General features: G+C 39.3%; 5 protein-coding genes and 1 non-coding gene across 6 annotated transcripts in view; 4 read left to right on the plus strand and 2 right to left on the minus strand.

Annotated features, from left to right (window-relative positions):
* LOC136267986 (RRP12-like protein) overlaps positions 1-186 on the plus strand; it is a 31,406-nt gene extending 31,220 nt beyond the window's left edge. Inside the window, exon 36 of the mRNA XM_066063206.1 lies at positions 30-186. Coding sequence (XP_065919278.1) covers positions 30-150 — 121 coding nt within the window. The 3' untranslated portion in view covers positions 151-186. The remainder of the gene's footprint in view (positions 1-29) is intronic.
* On the minus strand, positions 141-2,065 carry LOC136267995 (succinate--CoA ligase [ADP/GDP-forming] subunit alpha, mitochondrial-like). The gene is made up of 13 exons (XM_066063217.1): positions 1,966-2,065; positions 1,815-1,918; positions 1,651-1,767; positions 1,461-1,604; positions 1,343-1,411; positions 1,236-1,293; positions 1,101-1,184; positions 977-1,054; positions 859-932; positions 485-551; positions 388-437; positions 271-342; positions 141-223 (listed from the first exon to the last, which is right to left on the minus strand). The coding sequence occupies exons 1-13, from the start codon at positions 2,009-2,011 to the stop codon at positions 197-199; spliced, it is 990 nt and encodes a 329-aa protein (XP_065919289.1). The 5' UTR covers positions 2,012-2,065; the 3' UTR covers positions 141-196.
* On the plus strand, positions 1,984-10,488 carry LOC136267993 (pantothenate kinase 3-like). The gene is made up of 5 exons (XM_066063214.1): positions 1,984-2,097; positions 2,252-2,598; positions 2,652-3,076; positions 9,963-10,086; positions 10,136-10,488. Exons 1-5 carry the CDS (start codon positions 2,043-2,045, stop codon positions 10,304-10,306), a joined length of 1,122 nt encoding a protein of 373 aa, XP_065919286.1. The 5' UTR covers positions 1,984-2,042; the 3' UTR covers positions 10,307-10,488.
* Positions 8,267-8,338, plus strand: Trnap-ugg (transfer RNA proline (anticodon UGG)). The gene has a single exon. It is a non-coding gene; the product is annotated as a tRNA-Pro (tRNA).
* LOC136267998 (phospholipid phosphatase 5-like) lies at positions 10,386-14,153 on the minus strand. Its single transcript, XM_066063221.1, has 8 exons — positions 13,891-14,153; positions 13,727-13,832; positions 13,461-13,560; positions 13,349-13,412; positions 11,832-11,968; positions 11,612-11,782; positions 11,501-11,524; positions 10,386-10,548 (listed from the first exon to the last, which is right to left on the minus strand). The coding sequence occupies exons 1-8, from the start codon at positions 13,995-13,997 to the stop codon at positions 10,424-10,426; spliced, it is 834 nt and encodes a 277-aa protein (XP_065919293.1). The 5' UTR covers positions 13,998-14,153; the 3' UTR covers positions 10,386-10,423.
* LOC136267992 (alpha-centractin-like) lies at positions 14,144-22,106 on the plus strand. The gene is made up of 15 exons (XM_066063213.1): positions 14,144-14,285; positions 14,336-14,400; positions 14,450-14,609; positions 20,627-20,668; positions 20,717-20,779; positions 20,834-20,895; positions 20,944-21,066; positions 21,115-21,208; positions 21,258-21,293; positions 21,347-21,406; positions 21,453-21,533; positions 21,583-21,676; positions 21,729-21,790; positions 21,841-21,881; positions 21,929-22,106. Exons 1-15 carry the CDS (start codon positions 14,238-14,240, stop codon positions 22,029-22,031), a joined length of 1,134 nt encoding a protein of 377 aa, XP_065919285.1. The 5' UTR covers positions 14,144-14,237; the 3' UTR covers positions 22,032-22,106.
* The last annotated feature ends 22 nt before the right edge of the window (positions 22,107-22,128 follow it).

The raw sequence follows: 22,128 nt of genomic DNA on the forward strand, positions 1-22,128 counted from the left end.
TGTTGTTGTCTTTAGGGCTGCTATTACAGGAAACAGAGGAAGATGGCTGGTCAGTATAGTTATATACTGAAAGGTGCTCATGTAGGGTCATCACGAGCTCGTCGACAAGTCGCATCAAGAAAACGCAAATTAAAAGTAACTAAGCGTTAAATTGAATTTTATGTATAATAATATGTTCACTATGAAGTTGTCATGATTATATTCGTCCTGCTTCTTTCATTGCCTGTGACAAAGTTTAACCAGCGAAGATCAACAATACTAACCACTTACTTGTTGCATAACTTCCCCTATTTTAGCTGGTGATTCAGCAACATGCACTCCAGCATGTCTCAGAGCGTCAATCTATGATGAACATAATGATGGCTATGTTAGTATGTAGTTAGTCACCTTTTCCTTTGCCCCTCCTTTCCCTCCAGCTATGATGGCACCAGCATGACCTATATGACAAGATCACATGATTGTTACCATGACTACCTGTACTCACCCATCCTCCGGCCTTTAGGTGCAGATAGTCCAGCAATGAATGCTGCTACAGGTTTAGCATTGGGTCCCTAGTGATAATATATGACCTTAATAGAAATGTGATGTGACACTTTAAGAACATACACTTATGGTGCTTACTGTTATTTTGAAATCACATTCACAAGCATAATAACTTTGGGAACTGTGATATGCATTAAGGTTTCTGGGTTTTTCTCTTAAGATCACAAGAAGTTTTTTGATTACGTGACTAATCTCCTTAGGAGCAACCACCAATTTTTTGGGTCAGTTTGTACTAAGAGATACTTTGGTGCCTAATTAATTATGTAGGTGTCCTCAAGTGTACACATTAACAGGTTCCAACATAGCATAATTTACTGTGTTGTGTTGCTTGAGGTAGTTTGCAGCATTTTCCTCTGCTGAGCCTCCGATCTCCCCAATCATTAAAATACCTGTAGCTATAATTCACAGTGTGTCACATGGTCAAATTACTCACCCTCAGTCTGCTCATCCTGCAGGAACACGTCAATACAGTCCACAAAATTTGTACCATTAAATGGATCCCCACCGATACCTTGAGACATACATCAAATGAACAGACTAATGTACAGACTTCTTACCAACACATAGAGATTGTCCAAGTCCAACTGCACTAGTTTGCCAAACTGACTCGTATGTTAGTGTACCTGACCGTGACACCACTCCTAACAGGGGATCACAATCAACACATAATCTAACACTTGTAAGGTTACAACCTATTTTCCCGCTCTTATGAATGTGACCAGGCATGATCCCTATCTTACACTCGCCAGGCTGGACAAGAGTGTTACAACGTGATAGTCCAGTACACAATGTAACTGACCTTTATGATACCAGGACAATTTGGCCCTATCAACCTAGTCTTATTCTGTCTGATCAATTTGTGCTTCACCTATACCACAAGTTAGCAAGAGGTGTTGTGACAGATGAGGGTCGTTCACCTTGACCATGTCTTGTTGAGGGATACCATCAGTGATACACACTACTAGGTCTAGTCCTGCATCTATTGCTTCTATGATAGCAGCTGCTGCTGTCTTTGGCGGAACAAATATGATCGAGGCATTGGCTCCGGTTTGCTCTATTGCCTGTCACCAGCTTGACATAACTACACCATTGTTACTTTATGGTTACCTCTTTGACTGTATTGAACACTGGTCTGTCCAAATGGATAGTCCCGCCTTTTTTTGGAGAAGTCCCTCCCACCAGATTTGTTCCGTATTCTATAGCATGCCTGCTATGTTCCGTACCCTATCACCGTATATAATAGACTACAGCTCAACCTTGTGGTAGCCTACCTGCTTTCCTGTAAACCCTTGGCATATTACACGTGTGTTCTTACCAATGAGGAGATTACGCCTCGTTCCTTCGTTCACATTCACACTGCAGTAGCCACGACAGCCTGCACAATACAACTAAATACACGTGGTGATCACAAACCATTCATACTGGCTCTCGTGTAGGATATTAACCTTCTAGCAACCAAATGGGCCATTAGTGTAGATCACGTGATCACAAGTGACGTAATGAGTGAAACAGCAGTCGTTTCTAGCGAAAAGCTCAACGGGGGCCTCGATGGCGGTAAGTTTAGCGCGTGGTAGGAGTTGTTCATTACTTTCGCTACTGTTTCACATGATAGATATTAGTACTAGTGTATTTCTTTAAAAATTTGTGTTTACTATTGACCACGTGATCAAGTGTAGTGTGACACGTGCTGCTTGTCATTTACACACAGACGAACAGTGGTTCGGTATAGACATTGGTGGTACACTAACTAAGGGAGTGTATTTTGAGTCTCACTGTGCGTCAGATGACCATGAGCAAGAAGCAGCCATTGAACAGATCAGGAAGTTTGTCAAGTCTTCAGTGAAGTATGGATCCACAGGTATGAGGGATGAACACCTGGAAATAAAGGATCAGACAATAGGCCAAAGAACTGGAACACTTCATTTCTTGAAGTTTAGCACATCACGGATGGATGGTTTCCTCAACATTATCAGTGACAATCGACTTCATGACTGTCGTAATGTTGTGTGTGCCACTGGAGGTGGTGCTGTCAAGTTTGAACAAAAGATTAATGAGGTGAGAGCCCTTCCAATGTCATAATTATCTTTCACTACATCTTTTTCTTACAGAAACTTGCCATCAAGGTGGAGAAATATGATGAACTACACTGCCTAGTATCAGGGTTACACTATATTCATCACCAACCTGGCGAATGTTTCACGTGGACTAACCTCCAACCTAGTGGGAAAGGTGGCGACAAGGAAGTAGTTGATTTTGGTGCCAGTATGTACCCCTACATCATTGTTAACATTGGGTCTGGTGTGAGCATCATGTTGGTGAAGTCTGAGAATGAAGTACAGAGAATTGGTGGATCTAGTATTGGAGGTGGCACCTTTACTGGACTGTGTTCGCTGCTAACTGGTTGTAACTCGTTCGCTGAAGCTATTGAGCTGGCAGAACAAGGAGACAATACCAAGGTTGACAAGCTAGTTAAGGATATTTATGGTGGGGATTATGACAAGTTTGGGTTAACTGGAGACACTGTAGCATGCAGGTAGGGTGAAATTACCATGCATACAGTACTGTACTGAACACAACTAATAACACACTGTACACAGATGCTAAACAAATGCCTATGCTAAAGTGATATAATTGGCCACTTAATGTGATCTCATATGATGTAGATAATGGGGTCATTATAAGTTTGACCTTTTGATAATGACTTTAATGTTTTATTATTGGGCTTCAGGTACAATAGTGTTTTAAAAAGGGAGTAGGGTTCCAGCTATATAAAAGTAGTAAAACAAGGACATCATGATGAATGATGGATAGCTATGTGGGAAAATCCCTACAATGGCCTATTCCCACATAGCTATTTTGTAGTACATCATTCTATCTACTGTTTATTGCTGGAACCCTACTTCTTTGCTTTGCACTGGTTTGTTACATTTTTTAGCTATGATATACATGTGTGGCTGTGACTACCTTATTAGAGAGTATTTCGATCTCACTATTTATCTTGAGTAAGCTACATAATAGATTAAAGGTTGTAGTTGCCAAGCTCTGATTACTTAATAGTGTGATCATGATCTTTACCTTACTAATATAACTACAAGATGACCTTCCTTGTTTTATTTCTAAGATCCCTACTCTTTTTCCTACAATTGTTTATCTTTGTTTTATGACTGGTGAACCAAATCATACTGTATCCAAGGAAAGAATGGCGTCACCAGACTTATTGTAAAAATCAATTGAGTGACTTTACATGTGTCCCAACTGTCAATTAATGAAAAGCGAAGTCACTTTGTTTTTAGCATTGTTCCACCTGTTATACAGTGCTACAAATGAAGAACAGTACGAGAAGTACCCCTGCAATCAATCCAGTCACTAAAGAATTTGCAACTAAACATGTATTTCAATTATCACACAGTATGGTAGTACTGTATATTGGGGTTTGGGCTTTTGTAGCCAAAACTGTCACCCTAAAACCAGCCTCACAATGCCTTCATGGCATCTTGGCAGTATTGGTTAGGCATAACCAAAGCCCAAAAGTGCCTTCAATATGACCTGAAATGCTTCCAAAAGTTGTTACGAAATTTAAAAAAAAATATATATATATATATATTTTTTTTACTGTCTGACTAACTAATGCCTTTAGACAAGTGTAACTTGACAATGACTAAGGATACGGGCTTGATTTTTTCAGTTCGATGTTGCTTCAGCCTGACACATGCCTTTTGGCATACCAGAGTATATCAGTACATGCTTACCTGTGTCCTCCTTTATCTTTGCTGACAGTGTGAGGTGTTGATTCGTGGTAGTGCCATGTGATGGCTTCTCAACGTTTCGTCCTAGTTTTTCACTGCCCTTCACCAAGTGTTCTTCGTTTGCAACTCTGTGCAACATAGCTGAAAATGATATACCACTTCATTAATTCAGTAATTGATAGTTGGGGATGCACGTTCTGGTGAAAACAATAAGCCTGGTGCCATTCCTTCTGTTCTAATGTGGTATGCATCAGTTCACCGGTCAAAATGATGTTACAAAAAAGTAAACAATCAAAAAATTAAAAGGATTTTAAGTTTGATTAGGAAAAAGTAATGAAACAAGGAAGGTCACCTAGTAATACCAGTAGACATTTAATCCCTAATTCAGTTGTAGGTATAGGGATGAAATGTCCACTAGTATTATATCTTCAGCTGTAGGCAACCTCCCTTGTTTCCCTACTTTTTTTTCCCTGTGATCCCAAAAATTAATTGTCAATTACTAAGAAATTAAGTGGCCATTCCAAGGTATGTGTGGTATGGCTGTTAGACAGTGTTACGAACAAAAATAGGTCTGCCACATGTCCCCTTTTTACATAGTACGCAACTACCGTATGCTCCACTAAACTATTAGTACATCCTTAAGATAACTACCTCATCTACACAAAGATGAAACTACCAAGTATTAAATCAGTGAGTATTAAAACAGAGAAACGGTATGACTGTTTGTATTATCAGTCCTAGACTTCTCACAAGTCTCCAATGGGATAGTTTCAATTGTGATCTTTTGACTATGTCAATATGTGAGCCATTAGTTAGCTAAGGAAGGCAAGGGTAAGTCCATGATGCGGCTGCAGTTGACAAAAAGACACTTCTTGGACTAAAGTGACATTAAACAGTGAGGAAATTAAGCCCATAGCCTTCAGGTTATGCTTGGCTGGAGGTGTTAGTCAGCCAGCAGAAAAAATAAATAATCACAGGAAATTTTGGTGGCCAGAAAAGTCCAAACCTTCATAATCCCTACTATACAGTACTACCAAGAGTTAATAATATAGAGAGGAGAGTGTCTAACACCGTATAGTCCTGTAACAGATGATTGCGCAGAAGTTAAACGGCTTATTTTCCGCGTAACGACAGACTGGCTAGTATATTTTCGCATTTAACCACAAAGGCTATCCCAGACACAAGGGCGTGCGTTCAACTCGATGTTCAAGTTCACCACGAAAAGCATCGCTCTGTTGCGTAAAGAAGTGTTGCTGTTAACCTCGAAGATAACTCTGGGGGAGAGCGTCTGAGAAACCAATAAACACTGAACCAAAGGCGGAGTATCGCTTCAAATTTTCACTGCGTCGCCATGTTACCCTACCTTTGAGCATTCTTCAATTGAAGGAGCACTGTTCCCTGTACATACAGCTCAGTCTTTAGTTCAGTCTTCGAATATTCTCGAGGATTCATCACGGTGCGGCTAAACTAATTGCGGTAAGGAAACAAACAAATACTAGAAGCCTGTACGTTACACGGAAAGGAAGCCGTTTAACTTCTGCGCAATCATCTATTACAGGCCTATACAGCGTTAGACACTCTCCTCTCTTATTATTAACTCTTGCTACTACTATATAATTTATATGATTGTTCTGTAGGGCACAAACACTAATATGAACAGCACCTGCCAAAATGTTGCCGCTAAAAGATCATCATAGAAATATCACATGCGATGAAAAGTACCTTTAAGGAAGAGCTTTGCATCAAATCCAGCGTTAAAAATTGACAAAACAAATATTGGAATTTAAAAAAAAGCCAAATCAGATTTTTAGTCTGCCTGCAAGCCAGCCAGCTAGAGGCCAAACAAAGCAGTATGCAGTATCTACTGCTACTACTCCTGTGGTGTCCCCTATTGTCTCTTGAATTTCCTGGGCAGCTTGCCTTGGTATTGAATAGTTCTGGAGTCTTGTTGATTGACTGGGTGTACAGCTGCTGAGTCTATGCTGACGTTGAGGTCTCTTACTGCTGTGCAGTGGCACCTTTGTCCAAAAAAAAGCTATGCACATCTTTGGAGTCACATGGGAAGTGCTGTTGTTTGACTGCTGGTGTTTCCATCTATCTTGGACAGAGTCTTTTCAAACCTCTAGTGGGACAGTGGTAGGCAGCAGCTGGCCAGTATTACTAGTCCCAGTGCCCTTCGGGCCATTTCCTGTTTTTCTACCCTTTTGGACTTCAGTTCAGAGTGAGAGACAGCCAAGTCAGGCAACACAATATCAAGCAGATGGTGGATCAAGTCCTGCTGGTTCATCCCACAAGGAAGATAGTTCTAAGGCACCTGGCTCCGGACCCCAGCATGAGGATGACATCGACTATTTGAGTGATGCAAAGGCATTGGAACTCCCTTCAGTTCAATCTGAAGGTTGGCTCAGATGACACTGGGGAAGATCAGAGTTTCTGAAAAGGACTTCACTCACTGCTTGAAGCTAGAGAATTGGGATGCAGTTCTACAGGACTTTCACAAGCGACTGTCACTGACACTATGACCATATGAATGACCATTTAAAGAAGGGGAAAGATCCACACTTCGGAGCAGGGAAATCATTGTATTGACTCCAATCGCAGGTTCTGGACATGGCAAGCCCTTACCTATCTCTGGGCAGACTTGCCAGACACTGGGGTCATGATTAAGAGGGAGCAGATCGATCATTCTGCTGGTCCAGCGTGTCCTTGTTTTGCTGGACAGCCTCTGTAATCAATTACACAGAGAAGGAGACAATGAAACTGGTCCAAGCTGAATCCTGTCATCAAGGATATTCCTGTGGAGGAGGATGCTGAGGTCATGAAGGGCACAGGGGAAGATTCATGGAGAAGGAAAATAAGAGGGTTGAGACTAGGCCTCCCACAGCTGGGTCAGGCAATATTTGAAGAGCTGTCCTTGTGCTGGGTCTGCCAAAAACTTGTCTATCTTATGCAAGTGAATTGCATCTCGGGATACGTCCTTTTGCTCATTCTGAGTCGAATTCTGAGCCTGTTCCATCGCCATCAAAGTTGAGCTAAGTTGTCACATACAGCAAAGGAAAAAAACAGGATAGGGCATTAGGGCTCATGTGACCTGCAGCTATATATGCAGTTGGAACATTTTTGTTTTTGTATTCTGTAATGTATGAACTACAGTTTTAGGAAAATACTGCGCGAGGTTAAAGTGTAGCTACAGTTATCAATGCTCTCTTGCAAGTGTTGATGAGGAAATTAATGCATTGATATGGTTACCTTGCATAAGGTGCAGAGGGCAGAGACTCACCAGAACCCCTAAAGGTACATGCCAGATATGAGTTAAGTACTGTGGGATAAAATGATGCGTCATTTAACTAACTTCTAGCCTTGTGAATGTGGTCAATGAGGCAGGTGGGCAGGCAGGCAGGCAGGCAGGCAGGCAGGCAAGCAAAAATCAGGTTTTGGCAATTTTTAAAATTCAATGCTGAATTTGATACTAGATGTCTATCTTTTAAAGGTGCTTTTCATCGCTCATGATATTTGATGGTTAACATTTTGACAGGTGCCATTCATTTCAGGGGAAAACCCTACTAAACAGTACTACTGTATGTACTGTTTGATAAAGGCAACATTTTGTAAGCAAGGTTTCCGGACAATTATTGAGATACATAAGTATCACTTAATCCTACTTCATAATTTAGGTATCTAATTAATTGTCAGTGTTTGCAATACACATTAATCTATGGACAGGAGAGAAAAAAGCAAAAATGGGTTTGTCCAGGGTTGAACCTGGGACCTCTCGTACCCTAAGTGACAATCATGCCACTAGACCAACAAGCCACTAATTCATGATCTTTCTAGCATAATAGTTCCCAGTCACTACAACATTATAAGTGCACTTGTGTGTACTCTGTGTGTTGTGTGTACTCTGTGTGTTGTGTGATTGTCTTTTTCACTGTACAGACCAAATATTATGGTGAAATGAAACAGCTTCCTTCAACAGTGGCTTGTTGGTCTAGTGGCATGATTCTCGCTTTGGGTGCAAGAGGTCCCGGGTTCGACTCCCGGACAAGCCCATTTTTTTTCTCTTTTTGTTAGTAGCATTTTGGCAAGTTCACACTATTGATAGCAGTTTAGCTTTCTTTTGTATGTATACATGTACACTGTTTGCCAATTATTCTAGGGCTTGGCTGTATTACAACACACTTCATATGCTTTTTGTTAAAATTATTGCATTCCACGACAAGTTGAATTATCGTCAGGTGTCACTGAGACCTATCTATGAACTCCACGATTCAAATAAAGGCTATCATATTTTTTAAAGGCCGGGTCAGTAGTGCTGGGAAGGAAACAAAGGTCCACGCTTTATACTAGGAATTACATTGTACAATGTTTGTGTGGAGTGGTGCAGTTGATAAACTAATTTTATAGGAGTTGGATCTTTTGGTTAGAGCTGAAAAGTGTAGTGTTTCATGCAGTGAATCACACAAGATATAATTGGTGACTAGCTTTTAGTGGTGCTAACTAACCACTGCATATTTTATATATGTGTTTATTTAATTCATGTAACCAGGTTACATACTGTAGAGTAAGCCTGAACGCTACATTGAAGTTTTTGTTGCTTGCTATACACCATAACTCCTTATACACTATTGACACTGACCAGGTTCTAAGGTTTTGGAGTAACCATCCCAGCAAAGCCGGGCCAACCTTGTCTCAAACTCATCAAAAGCTTACCTTCATACAGACAGTGAAAGACATTGTTATGCTTAAACAGGCAAGGAAATGAAACAGGCTCAACTTTGGTTTCTTCTTCACCAAGCATGCTCTACAGCATTCTTCTTCTCTCACATTTATAAGGTAGCTAAGAAGGGAGAATAGGTAGCTGGCAGCAGTGGTTAAATGATAGGGATCCTGGGACCATGGTGGTCATGGGCTGGGGATCTGCTTCAGCCCTATTTTTTTATTTTTTTGTCTTAAATCAGTGTCAATAGCTTCAGCTTAATAAAATATGATGCATTTGTAAGAGAGACATGTAACCATTTTTCAACTTGGTACTGCGTGAGTGTAATCAACAGCATTTATTTGTGTGCATGCACGTCACATAATCACCCAGGTTGTTTGTTATCTTCACTATTTGAAATGGTGCTGTTCTGCAAGGGAGGGAGATACAATAACTACACACATGCAGGGTTCTGCCCAGAAATTCCTGAGTGGTGGCCTAAAGTTAACATGAACTGATATGCTGTATGGGTATACTGCATGTGTATCAGTGATATATGTAAGAATTGTACTGGTCAGATTTTAGAGGTACTGGTCGCTTTGAACCACTGCCGACCAGTGTGGACAGAACCCTGCACATGCACAAATGCATGCATGTACACAATGTCCTTGCTGTAACACTGGTATGTGCTTTCAACTCCCCTTCATTACTGCCTATATTGCACTGCTCAAGCAAACATAACTAGGTAGATGGGTTTGTACAATTATCTAAATCCCAGTAATACATTGTGTAACTGTGGGTTGTAAGGATGATGCTGTGATTACCATGACCTAGTCGTATAGCTTTGGGACCCACCACTCAGTATAAAATAGCCCATACCATGTGCATACTCATAAAATTGTTTATTGTGTTTTCATTGTGTGACTGTTTTATTAGAGTATTTGACTGAGAAAATTTTCCGTTACTTTCTGCTACAGTTTTGGTTCTATGATGGATCCAGAGAAAAGGGCACAGGCAACTAAAGCAGATTTAGCCAAGGCTGTCTTAGTAACTGTCACAAACAACATAGGCGGGATCACAAAGATGCTAGCATACAGCTTTGTAAGAAACTCATTGCCCGTGTGCTGTTGTTTTTGATTTCTTCCTTTAGGAAGTCAGAAAAGTTGTATTTAGCGGAAACTATCTCACCAATAATAACATGTCAATGCAGATGTTAGCATATGCCTTACAATACTGGTCCCATTCTGCTATTCTTTCAATATTCCTAAGACACGAGGGCTACTGCGGAGCATTAGGGGCACTCATCAAGCATTGCTCATAATCTATCCACTGGTGCTGAATTTTTTTTATTTTATCAGGTGATCATTATTTATTTATGATTTTGTAACAAAATATATAAATAGAGTGTATACAGTAACTTCATGTATTAAAAACTGAATTATATAACTGTTAACACTGTTGTTGAAGATTCAATGTCATTAGATTGTTCATTGTTGAAGGTGAGGTGAGCACCAAATGGGGAAGGGAAGTATTGCAGGTAACACAATATTGCAAATGCTGTACCTGTAACATAGTAGCCCACAGTGACAGAGTCATACACAATGGTATAATTATAGGGAACAAAGGAAGTTGGTCAACTCTATTACATACATTGCCATTTGTGATTGGTATCAACCAAACAAGGTACATAGTTCATTTGAAAGCCTTTTTTGTTATTACATATAAGGCTTCAGGAAAGTCATGTGCTGTGTTGGTGTGGTTGAAACCACTAAACGCAAAATTTTAAATAAGACTATTCTACTCTGGAGCATTGGTAATGGTAACTACAGTCTAGCTAACTAGTTAAAGCAAATAATCACTCTCCAGAGCAATGTTTCACTGTTAAATCCACATTACACCTTTAGAAATGCAACTGAAGCCTGCTGTAATGGCTTTAAAACATTTTATTTATAGAGGCACTAATCACATAATCATGAAGATGATGGGGAGCAGTTGAAGTGGTATTTCTTTGATATCAGCTGATCTTGGTTTACTAAATTTACGAAAAACTTGTCAGCAGCTCATCAGTAATGTTAAAGCTCAAAAAGGGTGGGGGGAACCTGAAACTCACCCCTACATGTGTGTGGCATGGTATTCACACACACGCGCGCACACACGACACGTGTACACACTATTGGTGATTAAGAGATACCATATTGATACTGGGTGATTTTTTCAAGTACTGCAATATTGTCAAGTTGTGCACCATTTGTAATGTCGTGTATTAAGAAGACAAGGACCCCATTACATTTCTATTTAGCTTTGTCACTGCCATGCTTTTTTCCTTGTTGAATACTTGAACCTGTTTGGTACATTGCAAAAACTATGTACTTTAGTACAACTTACACCTGTTGACAAAACACTCCAATAGAGCAGTCACTTTTATACTCAACATGCAGGTTATAATTACTGGAAATTAAAGATAATTTTCAGAACGTGGTAACTAGGTATGCTATTAACGTGAACATATTCTCACCCATTAATGCTCCAACAGTGATGTCTAAGGGAGGGGAGAGAGGGAATATGTAAAATGATATATAAAAAGACAGTACAAATATTTACACGCGCGCACACACTAATAAAATACCTTCCCAGTGATGCCAATAATCTCTCAAACGAGTAATAGCTACAATCATAGCAGCTATTATTGGTACTAGGACAATTATCAAACGCAATGAGTGGCCACGTCCATTACGACGAAACACTGACATTTTATTGGCCAGGTAGAGGGAGAAAAAGACCATTCCAGTAAACATCCCTACACAGTAAGAGTCACTTGTGCTTGGTAATAGTAAATGTTGTCTTACATGATGCGTGGCCACTTGGAAAACTCTTCCTTCCTGAAAGAACATCTTTTTTGTCCCCAGTACAGTTGTGGCCATCAGGAACATCAGGGATATCACTACCAGGAGGGTAACACCGGTCAAAGAAGTCTGGTCTAGGCCTATGTATTGTGTAGAGCAAGTAAACGGTAGTGCTTGAGCAGTATATATTTAGACTCTACTTCAATGTGGAGTCTATGAAATTTCTAAACTGTCAGATCCTAGGTATCACCCTTGCTGCATTCGTGTGCTATACAGTTATTACAAATTCCACATTGTATATGTATAATTAGCAATGTTTGCTATTGAACACTGCAAAGAAACTGTGATATTTTCAAACAAACTACAGGTGTACTAACGAGGGAAGGTCTACTGCCTCAGAAATAGGAAATCTCATCCAGTGTGGATGGCTTTCTTAATATATAGTAAAATGTGTTCACGTGTACTGTATTTATTTGTAGTGTGTGTATCAAGGCTGGTGTAAGTACCACAACCACTAGGACAGTAGCTATAGCAGTTTTTACTCATTGAACATTATAGTCATTGTATTATTGTTGAATAGAGCTGAAGGATGATACAGCTGTTTTAAGGGATACAGGTAAGCCTCAGGAGAACATACCTTCACTGACTTGCAAAACTAGATCAATTCATGGGTAACCCAGTTTTTCACCAGGTAGGTATGACATTGCAACATAATGGCAATCAAAGGATTTGCTTCTGTTGAATGCATGTAATATAGTGTGTGTAGAACAGGGTGTATACAGTGTTTGTGTCAATGTATACAACTGCATGTACGCACGCACACATGTAACCAGACTTCCTTTTCTTTTGTCATTGGATCAGGTAAACACACTTCATTTTGTTCTATATATGTAATACCAATTTCACTATTACAAAAGCTCTTGTATGCAGTTCTTACAAGCTTCTTGCCAACAGCTCTATGTTTTTCAGAAGATAAATAACATAACTCTCAGAAAACCCTTTTTTGCTGTTCCCACATGCCAAAAAAATAACAAAAACAGTCTGGTAAAAAAAAAATTATTTTCCAAAAATGTGCAGCCTCAGTTTGAGGATTAACGCACATATGAAACATGCATACAAAATGTTTTACAATATGATTGATTATGGGATTACTGATTGGTAGGGGAAAGTAATAATAATTTCAGTTGGTACTTAAAAATTTGTAATGATTGTTGTTGGATTAGGTCAGGTGGGAGTGAATTCCACAGTCTAATTGATCTAGGGAAGAATGAATTACTGTACTGATTGGTCCTTGCATAGATATGATGAAATCTTTGATCATGTCCCCTGGTGTTAGAAGTGACAGGGATTGAATCAACTGGGGATATATCAATGAGATTATGAACAATTTTGTAGAGGAGGGTGATACTAGATACTTGTCTGCGGTGTTCTAAGCTGGGAATGTTAAGGTCGATGAGCATGTTAGTTACGCTGCTGAAACGTCTGGACATGAAAAACTAGCATACAGACAGCACTGTTACCTGCCTACAGTCAGTTTAATAGTATCAGTAACAATCCCATTGAGAAGAACAGCTAAACTCAGCCCTGCAAGGTAATCCATTATAACCATGTAGTGTGATGGGGTTTTCATACCTAGAGCACCTTGGATGACATCCTTGTAGTCAGCTCGAACTGAGACTCGAAGTAGACATAATATTGCAATCCCAGCTATCGGTAGTCCAGAAGATAATAGCTGTATAGATAGTTTGTAACTGCACACCACATCAATGTACTGCCAGGTACTTTACCCATAGATCTACCATACTACCTAGCTGGATTGTATTTAGTTGATGGACAATGTACAATCAAAAAAGCTAGTACTATGAATCCGTGGATAAACACCTCATCCATCAACTTACAACCATGGCGTATGAAGGAATTGTATTGGGTTTAAATGGGTATTTATAATACCACATCTCCTCCGGGAGTATATCCCGTTCGTATGGCTCCATTAACTCTAAAATGCTGGAAATATATCGACACAGTATTATTAAAACTTTCTAATTATCTCGGCAATTCTTACATGAGTATGGCCAACAACACTACTCGGATTATCCCTTCGAACACATAGTACCAGTGTCTGAGTGTACACTTCATTATTGTGCCCAGGTGCCTCCTTACATTCCGCATACTCTAGGATACTTAAATCATCTGTTCACTAGTACCCTTATATAACTACCCAAATGGAACATTTGGACCTTGCACACATAACTTGCTGTGCATCTGTTCAATACCCCCACTGAGTTAGAGTGGCACCACCACTCAGTGATTTTTCTGTGCAAAAAGCGGGCGGCGCAAGACTACTTAAATAGATTAAGTCAGCCTTTGCATCACGTGATATGCCTACTTGGTGCGGGGCTATAATTAGAGATGTCGTATTCTGAAGTGATAGCAAACCAGCCAATAGTGATTGATAATGTGAGCTATGTGTGGTACCATTGGTTTTTTATCGGATGTATTCCTGGCAGGGCTCTGGGATCATCAAGTGCGGATTTGCTGGGGATGAATACCCAAAGATACACTTCCCAAGCTAGTAAGGGAGAGCTTCAATTAGAATTGTCCTTACAGTGGTTATCGTATAGCATTGGTAGACCTAAACATGTTAGAGTAATGGCTGGAGCTCTTGAGGGTGATGTATTTATTGGTCCAAAGGCAAAAGATCATCGAGGACTGCTCAACATCAAATACCCTATTGAACACGGCATAGTAACAGACTGGGGAGAGATGGAGCAAATATGGAATGTAAGATATAGTGAGTTAGGGGGTTGTGATGAGTTAGAGATCTTGATGATAGTGTAGCAGTTATTATAGGTACATAGAGAATTATCATGATATTTTGTGAGTTAGATCTTGTTACCTCTTTTAATTCATCGTATTGTGATCAAAATTATGACCAGTTAACTTATTCCCTTGTCCATAATATTCCTGATTTGAAGTCGTGATCTTGATCACCCTAGAGACTATAATCCATGTTAAACAATGCACATGATATCATAATTATATTACTGTAGTACTACTACACGCACATCTCTTCTTCACTGCCTGATACCATTCACATGATCATACTTTAATCCCTTCAGCTGATGTTTAAAACTTCTCAAGCAACACTTCTTGATACCCTCTAATTTCACAAACTAGATGATGCATAGCAAGAGACTTTCCTGTTAGTAACAAAATTTTGATTTATATGCACGGTCTTGATTGCCTGAATGTTGCACAAGCATCCCAATGGGGAAGAAATTTGTGTGTGTGTGTGTGTATTGTGCACAATGTAGTCAGTAAACTTGCCCATAGTAATCCCTGGTAATGTGACCAAACAGTGTCAAGTAATTGAGGCGAGCCTAAGCGAGCCCCACACTAGCAAGATCGAGTCTCGAAAATATCCCTTATTTGGTCATATGTATATTCAACTGTGTCATGGATTTCAGGCACCAAACAAAATCTTGTAAATCGTTCCTTATTTGGCTGTACATACATTTGATCATATCACAGATTTTGGGCACTAGCCAAAGAAGTCATAAATCTTTCCATATGTGGTATATATGTTCGACAGTGTCGCTAAATGTGACACTATAGCCAGAATCTCGTATATTCCTTATTTGTCATGCATCGTCCAAATGGCCGATACAGGTGATAGAGCTGTAGGCATCGCAGAGAACCTTATAGATTGCGAATGCATAGAGAAACACCAGAAGGAGTAGAATTAAGAAGAGGGGTATGTGACAGACAACGAACAGAAATACCAGTGAAATTAAGAAGAGCCGAGTACTAGTGACGACAACAGGCACAAGAGAGATCACTTATCTATAGAACAACATTACAACAGCATAGAACAGTTTACAATGCTACTAGATGTTCAAGGCAGTAGTGATGCTCAAAAATAGATCATGCCACCAGCACATGGTTTAATCAACCAAGTATCATTGCTAAAATGACAGAATTAATAGATTCGTTGCTAATGTGAAGTGTGTCAGAAATAGCTAGCTACGTATTTTCCCTTTAGCCAGTGTACTAGCAAACATGATTATCTTTTCAATCTTGCTCAAATCTGCTCATTCTTCTCCACCTACAAAATACCAAAAACACATCGTATCATACCATACACGAATACAATTCAGCAACTCAACTCGCTCAAGCTTACCGCGTGATGTTGTAACATCTATCTAGTTGCTATCAGGTGTACAGTCAACCCATCTTGGTATTGTGAACCACAATAGTGCGAGGGAGTATGCAGAAAATGTTGTGGTATTTATAATCTTCACCACTGTAGAAACTGTTTGTTTGCAGCATCTTGGTATTTGATAGAGTGTGTCAGTGATGCAAGAATATGTAGTGTAAGCAAAACGTCTAAATGACTCCTTGATTTTCCAGTTAATACAGATATCATGTGACAATAACTGAGACTTAAGTAGTTCGGATCAGATGTTTGGCCAGTTGGCGATGGCTTCATTCTGGTAGACCATTGTCATCTTTTGATGAAGTTGTTCAACATGGTGAAGGTGTAGGAATTCTACTGAGTCCAGCTGGAGTGGAAACTTGGCATGCTGTGTCAGCTCTAGCTTTGAGACAAGCAGGAACAAAGGAGGTACGACATATTCTCATGAGCTCAAAGGATTTGTATATGTGAACGGTTCAAATAAATATGGAACGTTATATATTTTTGTACTTTATTGTAATTAGAAATACTGTACTTCAAATTAAAAATCACAAGTGAAAAAGTTACAGTACATGACTGAATAATCTCATGCTGAAAACAGTTGAATGGTCAGTTGAACTGAAAAATGCTGCTACAGTAAAACCTGTGTTAACAACCACCTGCATAGAAGGCCACCTCTCCACAAAGGCCAACTTAAATTCCTAAAGTGAAAAGATAAGCCACAAACCAACCTTTTTAAAGCAGCCACCTATTAAGGCCAAGAAATCTTGGCCCAAAAGTGGTTAGGTTAGAACAGATTTCATTGTATTACATTTACTTTTGGTTAGTGTAGACAGCTACATAGCATATTGTGCAGTCATACGTTTTTTAGTAAAACTTTTGTAATTTTAACTCTTTAAAAAGTTTAATGCAAAACGTTTCATTTTTATTTGAACCATTCACATATATAGAACAATTATAAAGCAACTTTTGGAGGGTTTCATTAAAGACTAGGTGCCAACCAAATGTGTAATTTAATGGTGTGGTGAACTCCACTGAACCCCAGTGGTTTGATACAGTCGATTTCAGGTTGCTTGCGAATGCAATTGAACAACTCACACACTTGATTTGTGTGCATGTGACTTTGAACGTTTAATTACACACAATATTTAAATGTACTGAATAGCTAGCTAGCTCAGTATGCCCCTGGAATTGTCCAACGATGTAAGACAGTGGGTAATTTGGTTGCATTATTACAAGGATCTTGGCTGTAAAGAAATAACTGAGCTGCTATATATTCATCCTTCAACTGTTTATAGAGAGTGCTTGATTGCTACAGTGGAGATGTTGTATCAGTACCACACAATAGCGGTCCTAAACCACTTATAGGCAGAGCTAAAGAATTCGCCATTGTAGACATCTTGATGGCTAGACCAGATAAAAACACTGGAACATGGGAAAGTATTAGCACTATTTTCTGAATGATCAAAAGCCTGGGATACTCAAGAAAGCAACTTCAACATGTAATTCTAAGGAGAAGTGATGTACAAAGGGCTGAATTTATGGAAGAAATGGGCTACTTGTCTGCTGATATGATAGTATGGCTGGTTCTGACATTTGTAATGAAAGACGGAAGTTTGGTTATTAACAGCTACAGGTTAGCTGTAAGAGGGAAAAGGTTGTCTTGCATTGCAGTGGTGTCTACATAGAAGATGTGAATATATATATATATATATATGAAGAAACACCAATGGCACATTTTGTTGCTATGTGTTTGGCTCCTTTTTTTGCAGCCATTTAATCACACCTGTGTTTTGTATTAATGTTGTTACTTTGTCTACATGATGTATAGAAGCATTATCCATTACTACCACTGACCTTTGGACTCTTCCCGTATTGTCTGTTACCTGCCAGCATGCAGTCCTGACTATAATCCACTAGAATAGAGTTTTTCTGAAGTAAAAGCATTTTTGAGAGAGCATGATGTGTCATATGAAATGACAGATGATCCACATCTCCTTATCATGGTGGCTTTTATTTCAGTGACTGCTGATGACTATATCAAGCATGCTGGATACAGCATGAATACCTATGATTTAGTGTTATCAAGTATGCTGATATATTACGCTTTCAAATAAAGTACTTTTGTTCAATTAATATAAAAGAGCATACATTAATCATATAACAGTACAGAGGATTGCAGAATCTTTGCAATACAGAAAGTTACCAGAAACGTGACCTATCAAAGTTGTGGTGACGCGTTTCGAAGTTGATGGATCACATTTTTCGGTTGGCCTTTAAGGTTTTGTTGCAGACATTCCACAAACCTCTGTATCACAACAACCACTGGTACCTCTAATTCACTGGCTCAGAGTATCTAATTGGCTCAGTAGCATCTCATGTCTCTTTTCAAATTGCTTGGTGGTTATGGCACCACGTTCAAACATTTTGTGGAGCTTAGCTTGGTAGTCCATTCTTTTTCCAGGAGATACACCCACACTGCTACTGCCCTCAGTGCTTTCTTTACTGGACTCTGGTGTCCCATTGGTAGATCTTGTAAAAGCTAATGAGACTGAATCTTCCATTTTGTGAAGGCAGTGACCATGGAATCTACTGGAAACTTTTGTCCTTGGTATTTGCTTTATTCCAAATAGTGCCTGCAGGTGGGTCACCTTTACTGTCGTGCTTTCCTATTATGGCTTCTGCCCACAATTTGTATTGTATTTATTGTGCTCTTCCTTGTGTATCTCCTTTAGCTTGATAGCAACATCTTCCACTCTTTTGCCTTCACTTCACATGCATTCAATTTTTCTTCCATTTTTGTTTTATTTTGAGCAGGTGCAACTCCATCGTCTTCATCAAGGCAAATTGTTGTCTCACGCTCCCAGTTCCTCCCTTCACACTAGAGAGATTTTCCAAGTCACATCAGCTCTGTCTTGATGTTGTCGGTATCTACAAGACATATCTTACGTGAGGAGACTACAAAATATCCCACATCAAATGCTAAATCAAACGATACAACATCTATCCCCAACTGCTCTAGTATTTCCTCACAAAGGTGTTTTAAATTACTAGTTGTTTCAACGCAAATGTTCATCATGTAGGTTTTCAACTCTCACTTCTTAAGAGGATTAATTAATTTAATGGGAATAGAATCTTTCCACTTACTCACTCATTTTGGTGGCTGTTAGGTGCTACTACCCCTTGGTTCACACTCCCTCCTGTATGTGCACCTGTAGCACTTGTGGTGATACAGACTGAGTTAGTGACGTTAACCATATTTCCAACACTAACTGATGGAAAAATTATTTTTAGTTGCTTAACCAAACTGTCTCCCCTTGGAGTAGTCTTCATAAGAGCTTCAAAATTGGACTCCATGGTGATCTTGCATCCGATTCCATAAACCAAATGTGCTGGACGGACATGATCGGTTGAATTGCATTCACAAGCAATCTGAAATCGACTGTGTTAGTATACTTTGCAATTGGAGATATCATCACGTGATGAAGAACTTGCCACACAAAATGGACAACAAGAATAGCACTGGAAATTGCCCATTAAGCTAGATTTAGCATCAGTTTAGAAGTCAGAAATGTAGCATGAATTGTTTTTTGGTAGTACTTGACGTGTGTCATACCTCCTCTGAGCAGAAGGTGGTAGATGTTCTTCTGGTCTATTTCTTACTCTAACAAGTGTTCATGCTCCTATCTTTAGAACGCCAAGGAGACATTGTGGAATGATTTACAAGAAAGTTTGGCTACAGTACCTGATTGTGACAAATTGTTGATGTTAGGGACTTCAATACTTAGAGAAGCTCATCATAAGGATAATGATGATGTGTGGAGTGATGTAGTAGGTTATCATGGACCGGATCTCAAGCTGGAGAAGAGTTCTTAGAAATCAAATCAGATATCATGAACACATGAAGAGTTTTGGATGCATTCACATGTGCTTGTGCGATCAAGTAGTCATGTGGATACTCAAGTGATGAGAGGTGTATCTTGTTGGTCAGATCACTACTTGATTACTTGAGGTTGGATTAGTAACCCACAACAGCCAAAGTCACATGAAGAGAGGCCAAAAGTTCCACAGCGATTTACTAAGCAAGACAAGTGCAATTGGACATATTGCTTCCCCAATCGACACCAGGCTACTAGGCCCCCATTATACAGCTGGGTATACTGGAGCATTGTGAGCAAAATTTCTTGCTCAAGGAAACACACTAAACCAGGGTTGTAGAAGTAACATGTGGAATGCTACACACACACACACACGCACGCACACACACATACATACATACACACAGCATACATATTGTACTACTTATTACTAGAATCCGTGCGGATGTGAGTGTAGGGCTTCTGCTTAGCAGTTTTGTGTGGTGTTGCTAGTCAGTCATGGAACATTGGTTGGTGATATGTAGTAGGAATTTTGTATTGGTGAAAATTTGTTGATGTTTAATGATGTGGAGTCTATACATTTCTTGTGGGGTCGACTGACATCAAGGGAAGCCACTCACTGTGATAATCTGGTTACAACAGTGTGTAGTTATACAATGTACTTTGTAGTTGGAAATGTGTTGTGAATGTGCCGAATTTGACAATTCATATGTTTTGTGTTTTAGTATATTTATTCCAAGGAGGCTCTGGCAACTTTGTCGGAAGATGTGAGTACAGTTTCTTGTTACTACTAAGAGTTGATGTGTTCCCAATAGCATCCAGTATTACTGACCGAAGCTCCACTAAATCCTCGCAAGAACAGGTTAAAGGCCGCAGAGGTCAGTTATCCTGGTACAACAGATTGTTTATACTAAGTGTCATTATTACAATAGATTCTCTTTGAGACATTTAATGTTCCAGCACTGTATATTTCAATGCAAGCAGTTCTCAGCTTGTAAGTCATTGACATAATATTAAAGTTTTAAGTGACGTATTTTATCAGGTATGCTACTGGTCGTACTACTGGCCTTGTACTAGACTCTGGTGATGGTGTCACTCATTCTGTTCCGATCTACGAGGGATTTGCCCTACCTCATTCAATAATGAGATCAGATGTTGCCGGAAGGTCACTTAGTTCGGTAATGATTTGTTGTCATCAATGACATTATCCTAGGGATGTAACAAGGTACTTGCAATTGTTGCTACGGCGAGAAGGATACATTTTCAATTCCTCGTCAGAATTTGAAATAGTAAAATCTATCAAGGAGGTAATTTGAAATATCGCACCAAATCGTATTAGACTGTAATTGGTTACAGAGCGTCTGCCACATCTCAGCAAACTCACAAAAAGACGTAAGTCACAACAGCAACACAAAATCTTGTTGTGGATATAGTTATGATTGTAGGAGCAACAGAGAGATGCTGAAACTGTTGAGTACTCTTTACCTGATGGCTCCAATATATCAGTAAGTGACAGCCACTAATACACTAATCTAATAGTTACATCCACAGATTGGTAGAGCTAAGTATCGAGCACCAGAGCTGCTATTTCAACCTTACCTTATCGGGGAGGAAAGTAAAGGAATACACGAGGTAATCTTTTTGCTACTGTTTCTAAATGTATAATCTACAATCTCAATAGGTCTTGTATTACTCTATCAGGAAATCTGATATGGATCTAAGGAAAATATTTTATTCAAATATAGTGTTATCAGGCGGTTCTACTTTATTTAAAGGTACTTGCTTGTAATGGTCGTATATCTTATCTCACTGGTATGTACGTTGAAGGATTTGGGGATCGGTTACTGTCAGAAATGAAGAAACAGACACCTCGAGATATTAAGATAAGGGTTAGTATACTATACCTAACAATAAAAGTTGTAAAGGAATTTTATAACAGATATCAGCACCTCAGGAAAGACTTTATTCTACATGGATGGGGTAAGGATAGAAATATTGTTGCCAGTTTTTGATTGCTTGTCTTATAGGGGTTCCATATTAGCAGCCCTGGACACATTCAAGAGGATGTGGGTATCCAGGAGAGAATATGACGAAGATAGTGCTAGAGCAATTGAAAGGAAAACATTTTGACATTATTTTGTGTATATATATTTACGAATTACGACATTATCACGTGTAGTGTGCGCACTACCAAGATATTTGCAACGTCAGTTGCCCGCGCGAATGA

This window comes from Dysidea avara, chromosome 10 (assembly GCF_963678975.1).
Source record: "Dysidea avara chromosome 10, odDysAvar1.4, whole genome shotgun sequence".
Lineage (NCBI taxonomy): Eukaryota > Metazoa > Porifera > Demospongiae > Dictyoceratida > Dysideidae > Dysidea > Dysidea avara.